At 47.6% G+C, this 19,042-nt stretch overlaps 2 protein-coding genes across 6 annotated transcripts in view; one reads left to right on the top strand and one right to left on the bottom strand.

Annotated features, from left to right (window-relative positions):
* Nucleotides 1–19,042, bottom strand: part of MRPS16 (mitochondrial ribosomal protein S16) — a 317,894-nt gene that overhangs the window by 1,026 nt on the left and 297,826 nt on the right. Inside the window, exons 1-3 of one of the 4 annotated variants that reach the window (XM_079987374.1) lie at nt 3,626–3,757; nt 2,648–2,672; nt 876–1,136 (exon numbers count right to left, since the gene is read on the bottom strand). In XM_079987374.1, the coding sequence (XP_079843500.1) occupies nt 876–1,136; nt 2,648–2,660 (274 nt within the window). In that variant the 5' untranslated portion in view covers nt 2,661–2,672; nt 3,626–3,757. Of the gene's footprint in view, nt 1–875; nt 1,137–2,647; nt 2,673–3,512; nt 3,758–19,042 lie in introns of those variants that run through there. The other 3 variants (XM_079987373.1, XM_079987376.1, XM_079987375.1) reach the window with 3 other exon arrangements.
* On the top strand, nt 3,823–17,382 carry CCDC27 (coiled-coil domain containing 27). 2 transcript variants are annotated; one of them, XM_079986971.1, is made up of 14 exons: nt 3,823–3,934; nt 4,591–4,691; nt 5,483–5,704; nt 5,876–6,005; nt 7,235–7,366; nt 7,811–7,956; nt 9,228–9,407; nt 10,665–10,895; nt 12,097–12,292; nt 12,885–13,015; nt 14,671–14,748; nt 15,783–15,995; nt 16,917–17,021; nt 17,142–17,382. In XM_079986971.1, exons 3-14 carry the CDS (start codon nt 5,531–5,533, stop codon nt 17,268–17,270), a joined length of 1,845 nt encoding a protein of 614 aa, XP_079843097.1. In that variant the 5' UTR covers nt 3,823–3,934; nt 4,591–4,691; nt 5,483–5,530; the 3' UTR covers nt 17,271–17,382. The 2 variants fall into 2 exon arrangements, with proteins under 2 accessions (XP_079843097.1, XP_079843096.1); XM_079986970.1 differs by having other exon boundaries at nt 16,917–17,382.

A 19,042-nucleotide genomic window follows, 5' to 3' on the forward strand; every position in this document is an offset into this window, starting at 1 on the left:
TACCCTCCATCCAGGAAGCTAAGCAAAGAGGCATTATCAGAGTTCAAGTCAGACACCTGAGAGTGTGAAGCAGGGGCAGTGAGGGGATGTGGCTTAGGCAGAATTCTGAGGGCCAGGTACAGATGGCTGGAGGGCCACATTTGGTCCCTGGTTCTGAAGCTCTCCTTCCCTGCATTATGTCTCGAGGTCAACTGTCTAAAGCAAAGCACAGTGGGTGGGGAGAGTCAGGACACACAAAATCTGGAGTTCATTGCCTTCAGAAAATGTACTGACTATTTTGCAGTCATATGTTAGTGCTGCTGTTAAGACTACAACTCTCATCTGACCCAAGCCACATGGCCAATGGTTGGGGACACTGGGAGTTGGGAGTCCAAAAAGATACAGCTTCCCCAACCCTTGACTTAAGCGCAAAGCTGTGAAAGAACTGATTGCCTGGTTGCCTGTGGCATCAGGAAGCACACTGTGCTTTCCATTTCACTTGTTTCCCTGGACAAATTTTCAGCTTAAAAATAAATGGGAGGATTAAGAAAAAAATTCCTGCATTGAAGGTAGTTGAATTGGAGAAGCCCTGGGGCCTCTTATACCCCCTATGATTTTACGAATCATCATCATCAGGAACTGTCTTAGTTCAATGGATAACTGTACAATAATCAGAATTTTATTCAGCAAAAAAACCCCCACAGGGATAGGTTATAATAATGCAGGAGTTTGGCATGGTGGAGAAACTATTAAAAGTATAAGCCACATTTAATTTTGGTATAAATGATTTGTTCAGCAAGCAAAATGTCAATCTAAGTAAGGGAACACAGAAAGCGACAACAAAATAGGAGCAACATTCCCCCCCCCCCCAAAAGAAGGAAACCGGGTGGCATTACCCAGAAGTTTCTCGACGGGCTTGGTGAGGTGGGCGCCATTGGCAATCCAGTATTTCAGCCGCTCGAAGTTCACACCAACGATCCTCTCGTTGTGATCGTTGGGAAGCGGGTCGTAGCACCCAATCTGCTCCAGGTGCTTCCCGTCCCGGGCTCGCTTGTTCTGTGCGGCCACGATCCGAAAGTAAGGCCTGTTGGCACAGCCACCCATAGCAAAGCGGATGACTGTATGCGCATTGTGGTACTTTTTCAGGAGGCAGTGCCCTGGAAGGGAGACCGTGCAAAGGCAACGTCAACAGAAACCCTGCATTTATTGAAGATTTCCCTCCAGCGGTTAAAACAAGCTGAAGGAAATACTTCTTTACACAGAGCATAGTTAAGCTGTAGAACTCGCTCCCAATGGAGGCAGTGATGACCACCAACTCCATAGTGCTTTTCTTCATCTGCAATATATGTCACTCATAAATGCTGATTTTTGTTTTTACACCCCACCCCACCCTGCCTAGAAGTACCAAATATCTGTTTAGTTACAGTTAATTTTTAAGTCGTTTCAGTCTTTAAACAATGGTTAAAAAAAGGTAAAGATAAAGGACCCCTGACAGTTAAGTCCAGTCGCAGATGACTCTGGGGTTGTGGTGCTCATCTCGCTTTACAGGCTGAGGGAGCCGGTGTTTGTCACAGTTTTTCTGGGTCATGTGGCCAGCATGACTAAGCTGCATCTGGCGCAACGAAACAACGAAACCAGAGCAGCGCGCAGAAATGCCGTTTACCTTCCCGCTGGAGGTTTATCTACTTGCACTTTTTGGCATGCTTTCGAACTGCTAGGTTGGCAGGAGCTGGGACTGAGCAACAGGAGCTCACCCTGTCATGGGGATTTGAACCGCCAACCTTCTGATAGGCAGGCCCAAGAGGCTTAGTGGTTTAGACCGCAGCGCTACGTGTGTTCCTTAAACAATGGTACCATTCCACAAATCGCCATGTGTTCTTGGGGGGTCTATAAATGGGTTCTATCGATGTTGCACGCGTAATAAAACTATGCCCTGTTGATTGAAGAGTAGTGGCTTTCTTCTCTGTTCAACTCTCTCGGACAAGGGCTGCCAGTTTGTCCATTAATATCAAGCCGCAGAGTTGTGACATCCAGATCTCAAACGTGTCTGCTTTTAGAGTCTTCCAATGCCTTAAAAACCATACAGCAGTCCACTTGGATGGCTTTAAAAGAGGATTCGGCAAATTCCTGGATGAGAAGGCTACAAATCACGATGTCTATCTTGTTATTATTTATTGTTATTGCTATTTACTGAATTTATACCTGACCCTCCATCCCCAAGGAGCCCAGGGTGGTAAACAGAGGCAGAGTTTAAAAAACAAATCTAGCAGAGTTAACACATTCTAAAAACCATTACACCTAATACCGGTCAAAGTTAAAAGCATTTCCACCCCCAGTGATCTAGAGGCTGCCCAGAATAGTATTCTTTAGCCACCAAATGCCTGGGTAAATGGGAAGGTTTTCAAACTCCTCCCAAAAGTTAATAAAGATGGAGGAAGTCACGCAACTCCACTGCTGGAGGTGGTAGGCCTCTAGGAATCACAAGAAAGGACAGCACTGTTGCGCTCGGGGCTTCCTGTGATCTTCCTATAAAGGGCACCTGGTTCGCTGCTGTGTGAACAGGATGCCAGAACTGATAGGTCTTTGGCCTGATCCAGCAGGGCTTTCTTACTGGTTCCAGTGTTGCTCCATCACTACACAAGGACAAAGTATTATTAATTCCACTTACCCAGCTGAACCATGATGTCTGGTTCCTGTGGAGAAGGGGAAACAGAGGTAACAAATCAGATCCCAACACTTAAGTCTCATTTTAAAACAAACAAAAAAGCACCATCAGCTTACAGTTATGAAATGAGGAACCAGGCTACCTAAATTTCTGCAATTCTAAAATAAATGAGGGGGATGTGGAATAGAAGCTAGGCCCAGGGAATGAGAACACAGAATCCTTGTGGTCCATTCCTCAATTATTCCTAACCCAGAAATGTAGAAAGCTCCTTTTATACAGTCAGACCCACCAGTCCATTTACGACTGCCACCTTTGTTCTGGCAAAATATAGGACAGGATGGGGCAGAGCAGTTGGGGGGGATTATTATTTTTTTCCAGTTGGTGCTGAAGTGAATTCAAAGCAATCTATTATAATCTATTGGCGCCTCTGAAATTTGTCACACACACACATCCACGAATTTGTAAATTTGTCTGTGCTTGGCTACCCACAGCATAAATACATGACCTTTCTCACACCCTTTCGAACACATGCATTTGGAGAGGATACCTAACTTGGCCGAGTGTGTGTGTGAGACACACACACACACACACAGAGCATGTTACACTGAAATACGTGGCAATCCTGTATTATACAGGACAGGCGGCGACCCTGAATTTAACACAATTATCATCTATCCGCAGCGGCTCTGCAAGGTCTCACATAGCGGACACCCCCGACCTTGGGACCTTGCAGATGCAAAGCAGAAGCTCAACCACTGAGCTACGCTCCTTCCCCTCAAAATAAAGTAAGGCACTAGTCCACATGGTTCCGAGAAAAGGGGCTGATTGAAAGAAGCAGCCGGCTTCTGCCCCGCGTGGCGAGCTGTACCTGCTGCCTTAGCCCTTAGCTGCCATTCCCCAAACCCGCGCAAGGCAACTGGGCGCGCTCACACGAGCACAATTCCCCTCCAAGCGACAACCGCATACATAGATTCTACTTACAAGGTCCTCGAGGTCGGAAACCACGTGAGGAGCGCGAGTCGGCCCCGCGCATGCGTGCCCGGATGGGATGGGAGGTGCGAGCGGCGGAACGAGCGTGGGAGAGGCGACCAATCAGAACACGGTGTATTAAAAACAACAACGCCGAAGCGTATGCGCCAGAGGGCGACGGGAGCTGTAGTTCCGCTTCCGCGTTGCTAAGCAACCGCATTAGGCCGCGAAGGTGGGGAACCAGCCAGCGCGTTCCTTGGCCGGGCTCCGGCTCGCGCGGCCGGAGAGCCGGGGAGGGCGCGGGCCGTGGCCCTTTGGCAGGTGAGGGGGAAGGCGGAGGAGGAGAACGGAGCGAAAGGCCGAGAGAAGCTTCAGTACAACGACCGAGAGAGAGAATAAGAGAACAGGTCCCGCCTCTGTCTTTTGGCCACGCCTCTTTGGCCGCGCCTTTGTTGCGGTTGCCGGGTTCCGATGCGCATGCGTGCGCTGGTAGCCTACATGGAATCGTACTGTAGTTGGAAGGTGTTCCCAGGGTCGTCTAGTGTTTCCCAACCTTGTGCCTCCAGCTGTTTTTAGACTACAATTCCCATCATCCCTTGCCACTGGTCTTGCTAGTCAGGGATGATGGGAGTTGTAGTTCAAAAACAGCTTGAGGCACACCAAACATATTAAATTGGCATCCTTTTAATGGATTAATAGATGAATTTAAATAACTATGCACGTCATCAAACCTTGATATAGGTGCTTTAAAAAAAAAGTATAGAGATAGTTTGGTATATACGCTGAACTTAAAATTTAACCACCCACACTTAAAATTGTGTGCTGTTGCGTGTTAGGACAGGCTGTCTGTAATCTTGTCCCCCCCCCCTTTCCTGTTGTTGGAACATACCAGCACATCGAAAACAGCTGGAAAAGGAAATAAATGTGGGTCTCTCCTTGTTCACTCAGCCCCACCATTTTATAATTTGTCTTTCCAGACGGATCGACAAAAACGTTTGATTGGTTCATCTAGCCACTAAACCTTGCGGCCCTGAAATAGATCGCTTTATGCCACGTTCCTAACTGCATTTACTCAAAGGTAAGTTTTAATAGTGAAAGTGATGTTATTTGTGGAGGATAAGGTTACCTGTGGCTACTAGACAGCTGTGCTCTGCTGTCGAAGGCAGTAGAACTCTTGAATACCTTTTGCTGGGAGAGAGTATATCTTCACTCAGGTCCTGTTGACAGGCTTCCCAGGGGCTTCTGGTTGGCCACTCCGAAGACAGGACTTTGGACTTTTATTTTTATGAACTCAGTTTTTATATCGCCAGCTATCAAAAGATCCCAGGGCTATGTCCGACATTAAAAACACATTACAGAACATGCATGATAAAAACATAAAAAGCATACTTACAGATAGCCTAATAAGGCAATAGTCATCCTCACAGCCCTCTCCCACACACTTTCCACAGGCTATAGCTTATTTAATGGCTAAAGGCCTGGGTAAAGAAGAATGTTTTTGCCTGGTGCCTAAAGACATGTAATGATGGCTCTGGGGAGAGCGTTCCACAATCGGGGAGCCACCACAGAAAAGGCCCGGCTCTTGTTGTCACCCTCCGAACTTCTCTGGGGTGGGGGATGTAGAGAAGGGCCTCAGATGACAAGCGCATAGTCCGGGTTGGCTCAACCTTTGGCCTGACCCAGCAGCCAGGCTCTTCTCAGCCGGAAGTATGTCCCACGCATGTTCAGTAGGCATGGGGGCGGGGGGGGGGCGGGATGTCTATTCACAGACACAGAGTGCATAGGCTCACAGTCTTTGTTCAGTCCTATATACCCCATCTGACAATAAGAAGGTCTCTTTTTCTCATAACGGGCTTTTAAACATTGCAGGGCTCTTTACCCCTTTGTTGCAACGAGAGCAACTGAGCCGCTGCCCTCATGGAGAAACGCGGCACCTTGATGAGGAAGAGCTTCACTGTGCTGCAGGAAATGAGCAACCGGAAGCAGCGGCAGCAGTCGCAGCAGAACAATCCAGTGTGGACTCCTCCATCGAGCGGCAAAACCATCTCCAGCAAAGCAGGCCAAGCAGTGAGGGAGTACTATGAGAAGCAGGTAGGCAATGCCTTGATACGAGCAGAATCCTAGCACGAATTTGAAAGGGCCCTGGATGTCATTTAGTCCAGCCCTGCCTGCTCAGTGCATGATGCCGTCAACGGCAGAGGTTGCCGACGCTGTGCCTCCTTTCTCTTCTCCTTTGCACCCTCAATTCCTCTCCTTCCCCAGGCTAAGGAAGAGCTGGCGAGCCCTACAAGGTCTCCCTACACGCCCGAGGTGGAGGAACTGCGGAAATCCTTCCTCATGCGCCCTGGGTGCCCCAGGTACAGCCACAGAGCTACTTCAACATCTCACCTTGGTAAGGCTCAAGAGGAAGAGGCAGTCTCTGTGGGAGGCCAGGGTGGTGTAGTGGGCTGGAGGACAGCTTTCCCCAACCTATGGTTCTCCATCCAGGCACTGCTGGGCTGCAACTCCCATCAGCCCCCAGCCAGCATGGCCAATGGTAAGTAGTGGTGGGAGCTGGGAGTACAACAACTTACGGAAGGCAGCAGGTTCCCCATCCCTGAGCTAGGAGGAGCAATGGGCTGAAGTGTTTTTCTGTAGTGCAGAGATGGGGAACCTCAGCCCAGCACCAAAGATGGCCCTTCATGCCTCTCTTTTGGGCCCTTGGGACTCTCTCCAGGCTACATCCTGTTCACAGCCCACACCCCTGCTGTGTACCTGCATGTGTGCTTTTGCCTGGCTGAGATGCATCATTGTACTCCTTTCCTTTCCCTAGCTAGCAGGACCAGGTCAAGGATGATGGGAATTGTAGTCCAAAACAGTTGGAGGCCCAAGTTTGGGAAACTCTGTCCTAGTCCTGCACTCCACCCTCGTCAACACACAGGAAGGATAGAGAGAGGTGTGGGGTGCCTATAGAGACTAGTCTACTGCAAAAGTAAAGTTTAAATTTATTGCTCCACCCAGTTTTGCCTCTGGCCCCACCCACCACTAGCATGTGGCCCCCCAGAAGGTTGCTGAAAAGGAAATGTGGCCCTTGGGATGAAAAAGGTTCCCCACCCTGCTCTGGGGGCTGCACTCAAGCAGGTGAGATGTGTGCAGTAGCTAGGAGCAAGCAGTCATCAAAGTACTTTAATGAGCACCTTTCCATCCATCATTATTAATCAAGAAGGCATCCTAACTGAACTCAAGAAAATCTGACTTGAACTGTCAGGATGTTGACGTACATTCCAGATAACTGACTCCTGAGCTTGCTAAGTGCTGTTGTAACCCTAACCTGCCCCTCTTCCATAATCTTCTCACGTCCAAAATGTCTCTTCGGGTAGGCATGAGAACCAGTGGTCCTCCAGGATGTTGCTGGACTTCAGTTCCCACCAGCCTCAACCATCATGGCCAGTGGTCAGGGAAGAGGGGAGTTGTGATCATCCAGCAACCTGCTGAGAGCTGAAGGTTTTGTTTTGCAATTTGCTGCATGCTGTCTAAACTGAAAAAGTGGTGCCTCCATTGTTGGCGATTTCCATGCATTGAGTGTGTGAAAGACCCATGTAACCGTCTCCTTCCTCCTCCTCCTCCTCCTTCTCTTTGCAGGGAATGAGATAACCAAAGGCCACCTGCCTTGCAACATCAGCACCATAAGTCTGTCCTCCCAGCTCTCCTTGGAAGAATGGAACTTGATACTTCAAAGACCAGATATCTTTGAGTCAAAGAGCTGCCTCAGATGTGAGTGCCTTTGTCTGACTCGCTGGTTCCCACACAGATCCCTCCCCTCCCCTCCCCTTCCTGCTGCAAACCGGAGTTTACACCTCAGGACTATGCAGAAAGGGGTGTGGGGCAGGCAGCTTTTGCTATGTTTAAACAAAACTGCAGTGCTTTCGTTTCAGCTGCTATAACTCGCCTCTTTTCAGGCAACTGAGCTGGACGATTTCTAGCCTTCCGATGCGGTACATCCCAGGACAGCCTTCTTTTTATAATGGCAATGTATTAAATGTATCGTTAAAGGGCTCCATTATTGCCCATGGCACTCTGGGTGCTTCCAGACGATTGCTAGACCCGTGTGGGTTTCAGTCGCATCCCAGCAGATTCAGGACTAGCGTCGGAGATGATCCATAGCACTACCTTGACGGTGCCTTTCTCTCCTCCACTCCATTGCCATTGCGCACACAGATTGTCCGGCCTCATCTACTCAGAGCATGTCTGGGTTGCCTAAGTGGAAAAGTTTCACTGAGGGCTTCTCAGGCGGCGTCTACCCGAAAAGCCAAACCCGCAAAGGAAGCAGAATCCCATGGTACGTCAGTCTGCTTCAGGAAAAGGTAAGGATGTAACTTTCAAAGCAGCTTGGCAGAGGAAATGGAGCAGGGAACTGGGCCGTGCAAGGCTTACTGGAAAGCACTGGCACTGGCCAGGCCCATCCTGGTACCCTGGATGCTGAGCATGGGGGGGACTCATGCCTGTAGCGGAGTTCTTCAGTATAACCACACTGTTGTGATGTTTAAGGCAACTTTACTTGGTCACAGTAGCGGCCTCTAGGGAGAACGCAAAAGTGGAAACTGCAAGCCTATGAATTACGCAGGCTTATATAGAGCCATGCCCTCACCTTAGTTTTACAGGTGCATGGAAACTAAGTCCCGTTCTCAGACGGAAGGCATGCCTGCCATATTGGAACCTGCTCTCCATTGGACAAACATTAATGCAGCCAGAGTAATAGAGCTATCCTTCTGCAGTTACAGGTTTTTATATCATGTGTAGGCTATTTATCAAAGCATATACAGTTCTACAATTTCCAGTACGTGCCCTTCCAGGGAGGCACCCGAAAGTGGGCCTTCTGGTGCAGGTCAATGGATCTGAGTAGGGTTCAACACCAGGAGAAGCACTCTGAAAGATACAGGGGTCCTGAACTACACGGGCCTTTATAGATCCAAGTCAGCATGATGAATTGGGACTTGGGAACATACAGCTGATGGAAAGATCTCTGGCTCCTGGAGATCATCTGCCTGTCAGAGTAAAAAATATTGGGCTACATCAGCAGTCTTCCTTGTATCTGAGCGTGGCTGTCTTTCCTCCCTACCCCATACAACAGTCAAGGGCACCTGTTTTCAGCTCGAGGCCACATTCCCTTGTGGGGAGCCTTCTGTGGGGCCCGCATGCCAGCAGGGGGCATGGCCAGAAGCGAAAAGTAGGTGGGTCAGCAGGGGCAGCTCTTTCCCTTTGCACAGCAGCCTACATTCCAGCAGGGCTTCTATACAGAAGCATCCATTTCTCCATACCCTGCCAAGGCAAGTAAGAGGCAGGAACCGAGCTCTGGGACACCTTCCAGCCAGGCAGAAACTCTCAAGGAGGGCATAGAGTAGGGCCAGTAAGGGGGAATGGCCGAGGAGTGCTGCAAGGGCCAGGAAGAGCGGCCTGGGTGGCTGCATTTGGCCTGTGGCCTGAGGTTCCCCACCCTTGCCATGTAAGTGGACAAAGTGTTTATTGTAGAACCAGCCTTGCCTGCTGGGGCACCCATGTCATGCAACTGTAGGAAGTGTCTTTGAGGTCTCAACCTGGCTGTTCTCATATCTCTCCCCGCCCCCGCCCCCCCAAGGATACAACTTTGCAAAAGATGGAAGCGGAACTCGTCCGCCTTGCCAACTGTGAAGCGGAGAGCGTCCGGAAGGACGACGTGATTTCAGTCCTCCGGGAGGAGCTGGAAGTGATGCAGATGCAGCTGGACCAGGCCCAGCAGGGGGGTGAGCTCGCCCCAGTGGAGAGACCCGCCCAGAAGGTTGGCCCAGTCCTTCTTATTTGTTTATTCATTTACTGCCTTTCTGTCTTGCTTTTCCTCCAAGGAGCTGAGATTGGCGTATACGTGGTTCTCCCCTGCTCCACATTTTACTCTCATAATAATAATAATAATAATAATAATAATAATAATAAATTTTATTTATATCCCGCCCTCCCCAGCCGAAGCCGGGCTCAGGGTGGCTAACAACAATAAAATAATACAACATTCTAAAATCATTTCATTCAAATTAATTCAACTCAAATTGATGGCAACCATTAGGCTAAAGTTCTGTGAAGATTGCCAAGGGAGGGAGTCAGGCTGTGCCCTGACCAAACAACCCTGTGTGGTAGGTTAAGCTGAGAGGCTGAGGCTAGCCCAAGGTTAACCAGCAGGCTTCACACCCAATTGGGGATCTGAACCCGGGCCTCCTGGGTCCTAGTTCGACACGTGAACCACTGTTTTTTAAATTTTCATTTCAACAATTTGCACTATACGTTAAGATTAAATGTGAGTTAAAACTATGAAATCAGCATTCACTTGGATAACCTGCTGAGATCATCTTTGGCCGGCCTGAACTCAACTGGAAGGGAGCGCCACAAAAATTGGATCCAAGGCACTGAACACAGAGAGGCTCCTAGTGGATACGAGCCATAGGGGACCACTGGCAGCTACCTCATTGCAGGGTGTTGGACTGGATAATCCCCATGGTCACTTCCAAATCTATAATTCTCTGATTCTCTGATTCCTGCATTGCAGAGGGTTTGACTAGATGACTCACGAGGTCTCTTGCAACTCTGCAGTTTCAGGAAAAGAAGGATCCTGAACCACACAACACCACATTGGCCGTCTGTGTGTAATTCTGTAAGCCTCTATATGTGCCAGGGGCTCTTACTTTGCAATCTAACTAAAGGGAGAGCAGGGAAAGTGAATGCATCCTCTGTGCTAATGGCAAATGCTTGGGGATATGTTTGGTGGATTCGCCCTCTGTGGTGGCTGGTGCCTATAGCGATTGGTAGGGCGGAAGGCCTGGAGGCCAACAGTAGGTGGCGCCAAAGCCAGTGGCAGGCACAGCCAGAGCCAATGGCAGGCAGAGTCCCTATGCTTCCTATGCTTTGCATCCTCTGTGCCCAGTATTTCCTACAACAGTTCTGAGATAACCTTCCAAGTTCTAGCAGCATTTCCCCAAGTTACTGGAGGGCTGCGCCCTCAGTTTCCAGCTTCAGTGCCTTCTGAATCTTTTATCCCTCTCCTTAAAAGGAACCGGAAGAAAAACTTACGATGCAAGTGAGTGACCCAAACCTGCGCAGGCGAGGTGTCTCTCTGCCGGTCCTTATGCAGCAGAAGAGCATCCCAGAAGAATTTCGGCAGGAATTGGAGCGGTTGAAATTGGAGCTGGCCCAGACAGACAGACAGGTGGACTCCAAGATGGCGCTCCTTAGCAAGACGCTGCTGAAGGATCAGAATGAACTGGAGCAGCTGGAGAAAGAGGTGAGCCTGAAGGCTAGTTGGGGAGAATTTTTTCTACACTCAAAGCAAATTCGTTTCCCAAGCTCTGGTGTCCTTAGAGCCGAAACAGCACTGTCCACACAAAAGAGGGAAGTTTTTGCAGGCATGGGGAACACACAAAGATTTGCAGAAGTACAGAATGTCTATGGGGTTGGGCAGAACCCTGCCCCCTCCCCAAGCTAGAGATGGGCACCCTTTGACCTGTGGTTCAATTGTGGCCCCCAGGATTGCCTACCTGGCCCTTGGGAGTCCCTTTCCCTTGCTATCCTGCCTTTCCCCCAGGCGACAGCAAGACCTCAGTCTCCAGTGTCCAAACTGACCTGGCTGGCACCCTCCTTATCAGGGTCAGAGTCAGCAGTGGTGAAGTTAGGTCGTTTTAGACTCTGGTCTTAAGGACCCTACTACTTTAGAAGGTTCAATCCCCAGTGTCTCCAGGTCACCCTGTTGAGGTGCTGCCAGTCCGTGTAGACAATGCTGAACAAAGTGGAGCAAGCTTCTGGCTTGGTTTAAGAAAGCTTTTATGTGCCTAAGTCATCCTCATCACTTCGCTTACTTCCAAATGTTGTCCGTCCTGCTGCTGCGTTTAACGGGGGCCCACCTGCTCACTCTGTGGGGTCCCAGGACCTGTACTCTAAAGTTCTGCCTCGTTGGTGAGTAAAAGGTCTAATCCAGGCAGGGAAAATGGAGGAAGAAGGGGAAACGTTTGAGTAGAGGAACCTAGCAGAGGCCAGTTTCCCCATTTTCCAGTTGTAAACTTGGTTCTGCACATTTCTGCAGCAATTTGCACTTTTGAAGGGAAAAAACCCCCCAACAACCCCTAAATTCTCATGAGAATTCACCAGTATTTTAGGGTGGATTTCTCCTAACATACCCTTTTTTTTGGGGGGGGGGGATGCAGTTTTCCCTACTATAATGAATTTTTGAATGCTGTTTTCAGTAAGGTATGCATTTCTGTGCAAATCTTCTCCTTAGGGTATGCATATTTTGCATACTTTTCTTGCTTGGAGAGCCGCAGCACAAAATTTGGAGAAGTGCAGATTTCAAAGGCTAATTGCATTCCAGCTCACGTGTTGCTTTGAGAAGTACAAATTGGGTAGTTTCCTGTTAAAACGCAAACGAAATTGGCTTTCTCCCATGCCCTTACTTTGGCATCCCAGTCTTTCTTTGCGCTCTCTCTGCGCAGTACTCTGAAATACAGGAAAAGGTACGCTCGGAGGGCGAGGAAGAAATGCGTGTGGAAAGTAGGTCTTACGAAGAAGTGCATATGGAAGAATCGGAAGAGGAGCTCCTTTTTATCAAGCTTCTCGAGTTCCAGAGGATGAACGACGAGCTGTACGACGAGCTGGAGAAAGTGAAATGCGATTATGACATGGCCACAGGTACCTTTGGAAAGCTGAGATGGTTATATATGGAAACGGGTTGGCTAATATTTTCCTTGGGGAACCAAGAGTCACCCCTTCTGGAGGCAACCTCACATTGTAGGCGCTGATTTAAATGGAACTAAGGTGAGGCCACTGAGAAACAAGAGGGAGTTGTGAGCATGCTCAGTGGAACCCTGAGGTTAGTTGAAATGCAAAACAATCATTTTGGAATCCTAAGCGGGTGACCTCCTCAAGAGCCCAATGAGAGTTGAGCGTGCCCAGCAACCATGGATTGCTGAGTGTCGGTTGGAAAAAGAAAAGAAAACCAGGGAATGGGGAATGGAATGGAGTTTCCTGGGATTGGGCATGGTAGCCCATTGGAAAAAGAAAAGAAAACCAGGGCACAGGGAACGGAATGGAGTTTTCTGGGATTGGGATTGGTTGTCCATTGGACGAGAGCATGCTTGCAAGAAGGCAAAAACAAAACAGCAACATTGGTTTGCAGGTCCCTCTCTTGTTAATTCAGAGGGTTCATGCTAGTGGAGAGTTTCTGGCGATCCATACTGGGTGGCCTCAATCACATTCACGGGCTTTTCTCTTGATTCCCTAGGCGCGATATCTTCCTTGCAAAGGCAGCTATCCTTTGAGGCATCCCAGCTCAGGAAAGCTCACGCAGAGCGAGAATCATTGCAGAAGGAGCTGAGGGAGCGGGGAGCTCAGCTGGAAGCCATGTCTAATAAAGTATGTTGATTGGGGGGTTGCACAGTTCTGCTGGGTTTGGAATGCGGGGAAGGCTGAGAATTCTTTTAATTTTTTAAGGCGTGCTCTGAAACAGCTGAATGCATGAGATGGTGAGGAGGGGGCCATTTCTCAGTGGTTGAGCACCTGCTTTCTGTAAGGAAGGTCTCCACTTCAGGACACTTTTAAAGATGTAGGGAATTAAAATTAATTTGATGTGAATTTGTTACAAATAAAGAATCGAATGGAAAACAACTACAGAGTGGGAATGATTAGGTTTTTTATATACATAGATGGAGGAAAATGAAGGTTTTGTTTCAGAAATAATAATTAATGGGTTAATGTGGATTGATAAACGGATGAACAGTCCTCACTGATAACATTGGAAATGTTAACTAATGCACAAGCAGGAGTTGACAAATGGATGGACAAGGACAAAAGGGGGAAATTGTGAATTAGAGATAATTATGAAATATAAGCAGCAGTAAGGGTTAATTATTGGCACATCTGGGAAGCCATTTTTTTAAAAAAAAATAATGTTGTACAGTGGTACCTTGGGTTAAGAACTTAATTCGTTCTGGAGATCCGTTCTTAACCTGAAACTATTCTTAACCTGAGATGCCATTTTAGCTAATGGGGCCTCCTGATGCTGCCGTGCCACAGCTGCGCGATTTCTGTTCTCATCCTGAGGTAAAGTTCTTAAACTAAGGTACTATTTCTGGGTTGGTGGAGTCTGTAACCTGAAGCGTCTGTAACCTGAAGCGTCTGTAACCCGAGGTACCACTGTATTAAAGTTGTTTAATTCATTACGGATTAACAACTTTTAATTGGAGGGGGGAAAAGGTATCCAGTTCAATCCCCACTATCTCCAGATAAGGATTTGGAACAGCCTCCTCTCTGAAACCTTGGACAGCCACAGGCATTCATGCAGCCAATACTGAGCTAGTTGGACCAGTAGTCTGACTCAGCATAAGATGGCTTCTTAGGTCCCTGAGAGGGCTGAGAGAATGGATTGCCCCCTCCACATGTTTCTAGCAGGTTTGCTGCTAAGATCCTAATTGCCTTATGGTGAGATGGCAGGTCTGTGGCTGGCTGGAGGTCCACGTGGCACTTGGAGGAAGTTGCCATGGCTTAGTGGTAGAGCATCCGCTTTGCAAGCAGAATTGTCCTGGGTTCAATCCCCAACATCTCCAGGCAGTGCTGGAAAGGTCCCCAGCACAAGATCCTGCAGAGCTGCTGGCGGTTGGAAGTAGACATAAGGACGTACCAAGGGCCCTGCTCTTGGATCAGGCCAGTGGCCCATTTTGTCCAGCATCCTGTTCTCACAGTGGCCAAAAGCACAAGAGTACTCGTTCCCTCCTGTGGTTTCCAGCAACTGGTGTTCCAGTAGCATTACTGTCTCCCAACAACGGAGGCGGCGCACAGCCACTGTGGCTAGAATCCATTGACAGCCTTCTCGCAGCCATCAGTACCTCCTGTGGGAGCAAATTCTGCAGTTTAAGTAAAGGCAATACTGAGTTAGGTGCAGCTGTGCTCTGGCTCAGTCTAAGGAAGCTTCCTGTATTATTATGGGCTGTACCTTCCAGCTGGGATTTCCGCCGGGCCACGAACATACTAAATGGGGTTGTACCTTTATCATGCTTGCCTTTTTATTTTAGTTTAGCAACTTGAGAGAGGAGAGGAAGCACGAAGAAATGATGGGCTCCATCGAGAGAGAGAATTACAATCTCAGGCAGGTGAGTTGCTGCTCCCTGCCAGTAGCGAGGGCGAATATCTCAGTTTTGGTTTCTCTCATTTTTTTCGGTCTTAAACTTTGATTCTCCACATTTCCACATCAGTTTGCATTTTTTGTGTGTGTTGGGGGGGGGGGGAGTCCTCAGGAAATTCCTCAGCATTTCCATTTGAATTTCTCCTAATATGCCCATTATTGCATGCATTTCCCCATTATTTCCCCATGTCCATTAATTGATGCATTTTAAAATTATATTTCCCCATATATATGCATTTGCAGGTACGCTTCACCCCAGCCTATGCATTCCCCCCCACCCCACCTTACCTGTCGGGGGAACTGCACTGGAAAATTTGGGGAAGTGTGAATTTCAGTGGATGGACTGTGCTTCAGTTCATTTCTTGTTGCAGAAAGTGCAAATCAGGTGGCTTTGCCACTAAATGCAAACTGAATCCACAAAGCAGGTTCCTAAGTTCTAATTGTGGGTCTCCAATGTGGTGCCCATGGGCACCAGTGTGCTTGCCAGTACCTCCTAAGGCACCTGCGAAAGAAACTGAGCTTTTCGTGTGCCATTCCTGTTTCTACAGCCTCAGCCTCTCTTACATTCAAGCCATTATTCTCTTTTGTCTTTTGCTTTATTTATTACTACATTTCTATCCCACTTGTCCTCCAAGCAGCCCAAGGTGCTGAATACGTGTCTCCCTCTCTCCACTTTTATCCTCACAACAGCCCTTTGAGGTAGGTTAGACTGAGATATAAGGATGGGCCCAAGCTGTCCCCCGACAGCAGCCATCTTCTGATATGCCGTGCCCCCACAGCAGCCATTTTGCACTCTCCCCTCACATTTCAACTATTGCTGCGCACAGTCTTTGGCTGGATAAAAATTCAGCGCAGTGTGAATTTTCAAAGGATAGCTGCATTTTGGTTTGTTTATTTGTCCAGGAACTGCAAATTAGGTAGTTTCCCGTTAGCAAACAAAATTGAAACCTCCATCCTTACTCTTAGTTAACAGTTCTATCTTTATCCTCTCCTGCCACGCAGGACCTCGCTGATCTGGAATCCAAACTAACTGACAAGAGCCAGATGATCGACGACTTGCAGAGCAATGTCAACCGGCTCCAGGCCGAGCTGTTACTGAATCAGCACCATGTTGGGAACCAGCTGAGCCGGCAGAACGATCTGCAGAGGCAGCTGGAGATCTTGCAGCGGGCAGAGCAGCAAACCAGAGTCACTCTGGAGAGCATCAGTGCCAGGGTAATCTTCTCCACAGATCGCAGGGCTTCTTCAACCACTACTACCACCACTGTTACTGCTATTAGGTCCTTGTTATTACCGTTATTAACATTTGCATTTCTTATCGACCCTTCACCACAGCAGTGCAAAAATACGCTACTAAACTCAGTTAAAACAAAGGCAGGGCCATTGGTCCATCTGGCTGAGTATTGTCTACACCAGGGCTTCCCAAATTTGGGTCTCCAGCTGTTTTTGAACTACAGTCCCCATCATCTCTGACCACTGGTCCTGGTAGCTAGGGATGATGGGAGCTGTAGTGCAAAAACAGCTGGAGACCCAAGTTTGGGAAACCCTGGTCTACGTCGACTGGCAGAGGCTCTCCAGGAGTTTTGTGCCCAGTGCAACTTGCCAGGGATTGAACCTAAGACCTTCTGTGTTTAATGCATACTTGCATACTTACATGCATATGTGCATGTAATGTTATGAACATACGTTTATGTCTACACTCAGGCCCAAAGTATTTTCACTAGTATCTCAGGAACAGAACTGAATTCTGTCGGTCTGAAAAACGGCAGTGCGATTCAGTCACGTGCTGGGAAATCCAGATTGTGCAAATCAGGTGGATTTGGTGTTCTTGTGCAATAAACCCACTTCCGAGAAAACCAGACCTTTTGCTGTAAGGAAAGTGACAGGGATATCCCCTGGAAAATGAGGGATAAGGACTGCTTGGTGCGATGTTGTTCAACCTTCTCCCAAATAAATCAGAATAAGCAGTGGTCCTACTCAGAATCTTTGTGCACATGTATCAGGACGAATGTAAACAGGTTGTCTGGGAGTGACCTTGTCTCACTGCATTAGCTTTGATTCTAAGGAATGACATTCTCTAAGTTTTGAACTAAGGCACTGTCCACTTCATTCCCCCGCCCTTCTTTTCACTGAAAGTTTGAAAGGTTTCGGAGCAGAATCATCCAGGCAACTTACAGCACCCCTGGCACCAAGTCTCCCCAGGCCGAAATCACAGACGACGAAGTTTTAGAGTCCTTGCAGGTAAAGGCAACCATGTGGAAGTCAGATTGTCACTGTGGCTGCAGTGCAGAAGTGGGATGGGGGAATGGAATAGCTGCCTCCATTTCTAACAGAAAGCTCCTCTGTGGATCTGTCTTCCAGAAAATCATAACAGACCGTCTAGACTTTTACCAGTTGCTGAAACAGAAAGGGGTGAAAGTCCCAGCTCTGGGCGCCTCCGAACCACCCCCTCCAATCACTACCTCTAAGAAAAAGAGTTCCAGCAGATAGAGATTTGAAAGCTAAAGTCTCTCTTCACATTCTTTCCTAATTGGGGCTTGATCCATTCTTGGTCATCTTTTATAATTCCTTTTCCTGACTCCAATTAAATGATTGCACTTAATGTTTAGTTTTTCTCTCTGCCCCACTTGCCGCTTCCTCTTATTCTTCAAGAAACCTGCTCCTACTATGGTGTAAGATGCTAATAATTTGCATTACCACCGAAGCAGTCATGTCATATCGTTGCAATTTAGCTTGAAGACTCAACAGTAGCAACTACTTCCAAGAACACGTTATTTATTTTAATTTTATTGCTAGGGGCCTCGTACCTGGTGTTGCGCAGGAATTCTAAAAGAGACACACACAAATCAGTGCAGTTTTTAAATCAGTGGTTGAAATCAGTGCAGGGTTCAGTTCTCCATTGTGATTCCAAATGGCTGTATCCAGACATGGAAGAAAACTTTCTCCTTGATCTCAGGAACCATTGTGCCAAATTTGTGACAGTATCTTAAGAGGTGGCAAAATGAACAGACAAGCAACTTTCCAAAATATATAGCAGTCTGCATTTATAGCCTTGTGGCAAGAAATTCTGTAAGTTTTAACTGTGCATCAATCTGACACAAGTGTAAAAATTGCTCAGGAGTAACCCTTCAGATGAGATATATTTATAGGGTTGTATCCAGTTAAATCCTAATCAGAGCAGACCCACTGAAACAAATGGATCTGTTAGTCACACCCATTAATTTCAGTGAGTCTGCTATTGAGTAGGACTAACGTTGGTTCCCACCCTTGATATTGATGGAATAAATATCGATGGGAGGCCAGGTCATTCATTATCTGTGTTCAGTAAGGCACAAATAAATGCACATTTGCTCTGTTCCGTGACAAGAAAAACACAATTCAGTCTGCCTTCCTGATTCTTAATTGGTGCCCAGCATCCAAACATCAACAAAAATCACTGCCACGCCCCTTGGGAACCCTCATGCAAAGTTTGGTGACAGTATCTCAGGAGGCGGTATGAACTCATGCCAAAAAATGGGTGAAGTCACACCCAAAATGTTTCAGTACGCTATGGTAATTCAAAATGGCACCTGGAGTTCAAACATCAATGCACGCCTCATCTTAGAAAGCTTCGTCCCAAGGTTGGCAGTGGTATCTTGAGAGGTGGCCAAACCTATCCCAGAAAATGGGAAAAGTCACGCCAAAGTGATGTTTCGGTCTGCCACCTTGATTCAAAATGGCGCACGGCATCCAAGCATTAATGTAGATGGCTGTCCCCACCTGTGAACAAGCTACATTTCCTTTGTTGCTTTGAAAATAAATTATATTAAATAATAAAATTATTAATAAATTTTAATAAATATCTTTTTAAAAAAACTGCATTTCCCTGGATTTTTGGGGAGAGAAACTGTGATTGTTTTAAATGATATAATACTGCTTTAAATGTTTAGCACAGCTGGGACCTAGGAAATGAGTGATGTTTTAATTTCTCCTGGGATTTGGGGGCAGATGCGAATTTGGTGTGCCTGGGTATGGCCTAGAGAGAGTCCCAAGGGATGATAGACCAGGGCCAAATGAAGAGGCCCCGAGGCCTGAAAAGATTATGGTGCACACACACGCCCGCAATTGGAGTTCAAGATATCAACAACATTAAACTGTGAAATGTAATTTTAAAATAAATTTAAGCATGGATTTGTTGCAACGCAAGGCCGGATCTGATTTCCTTGAGTTATTTCGATCTGCGTCAGTAGGATCGCTAATGATCTCCCGCTGTCGTGGGAGCT

The sequence above is a fragment of the Podarcis cretensis genome, assembly GCF_951804945.1.
Source record: "Podarcis cretensis genome assembly, chromosome: 8".
Classification (NCBI taxonomy): Eukaryota; Metazoa; Chordata; class Lepidosauria; order Squamata; family Lacertidae; genus Podarcis; species Podarcis cretensis.

What these genes read in the sequence shown, in the direction of transcription:
- CCDC27 (XM_079986970.1), top strand. Translation starts at nt 5,531, where the DNA reads ATGGAGAAACGCGGCACCTTGATGAGGAAGAGCTTCACTGTGCTGCAG. An exon ending in GGGAGTACTATGAGAAGCAG is followed by an intron (nt 5,705 to 5,875) that starts GTAGGCAATGCC and finishes CTCCTTCCCCAG; the next exon opens with GCTAAGGAAGAGCTGGCGAG. An exon ending in TGGAAGCCATGTCTAATAAA is followed by an intron (nt 13,016 to 14,670) that starts GTATGTTGATTG and finishes TTTTTATTTTAG; the next exon opens with TTTAGCAACTTGAGAGAGGA.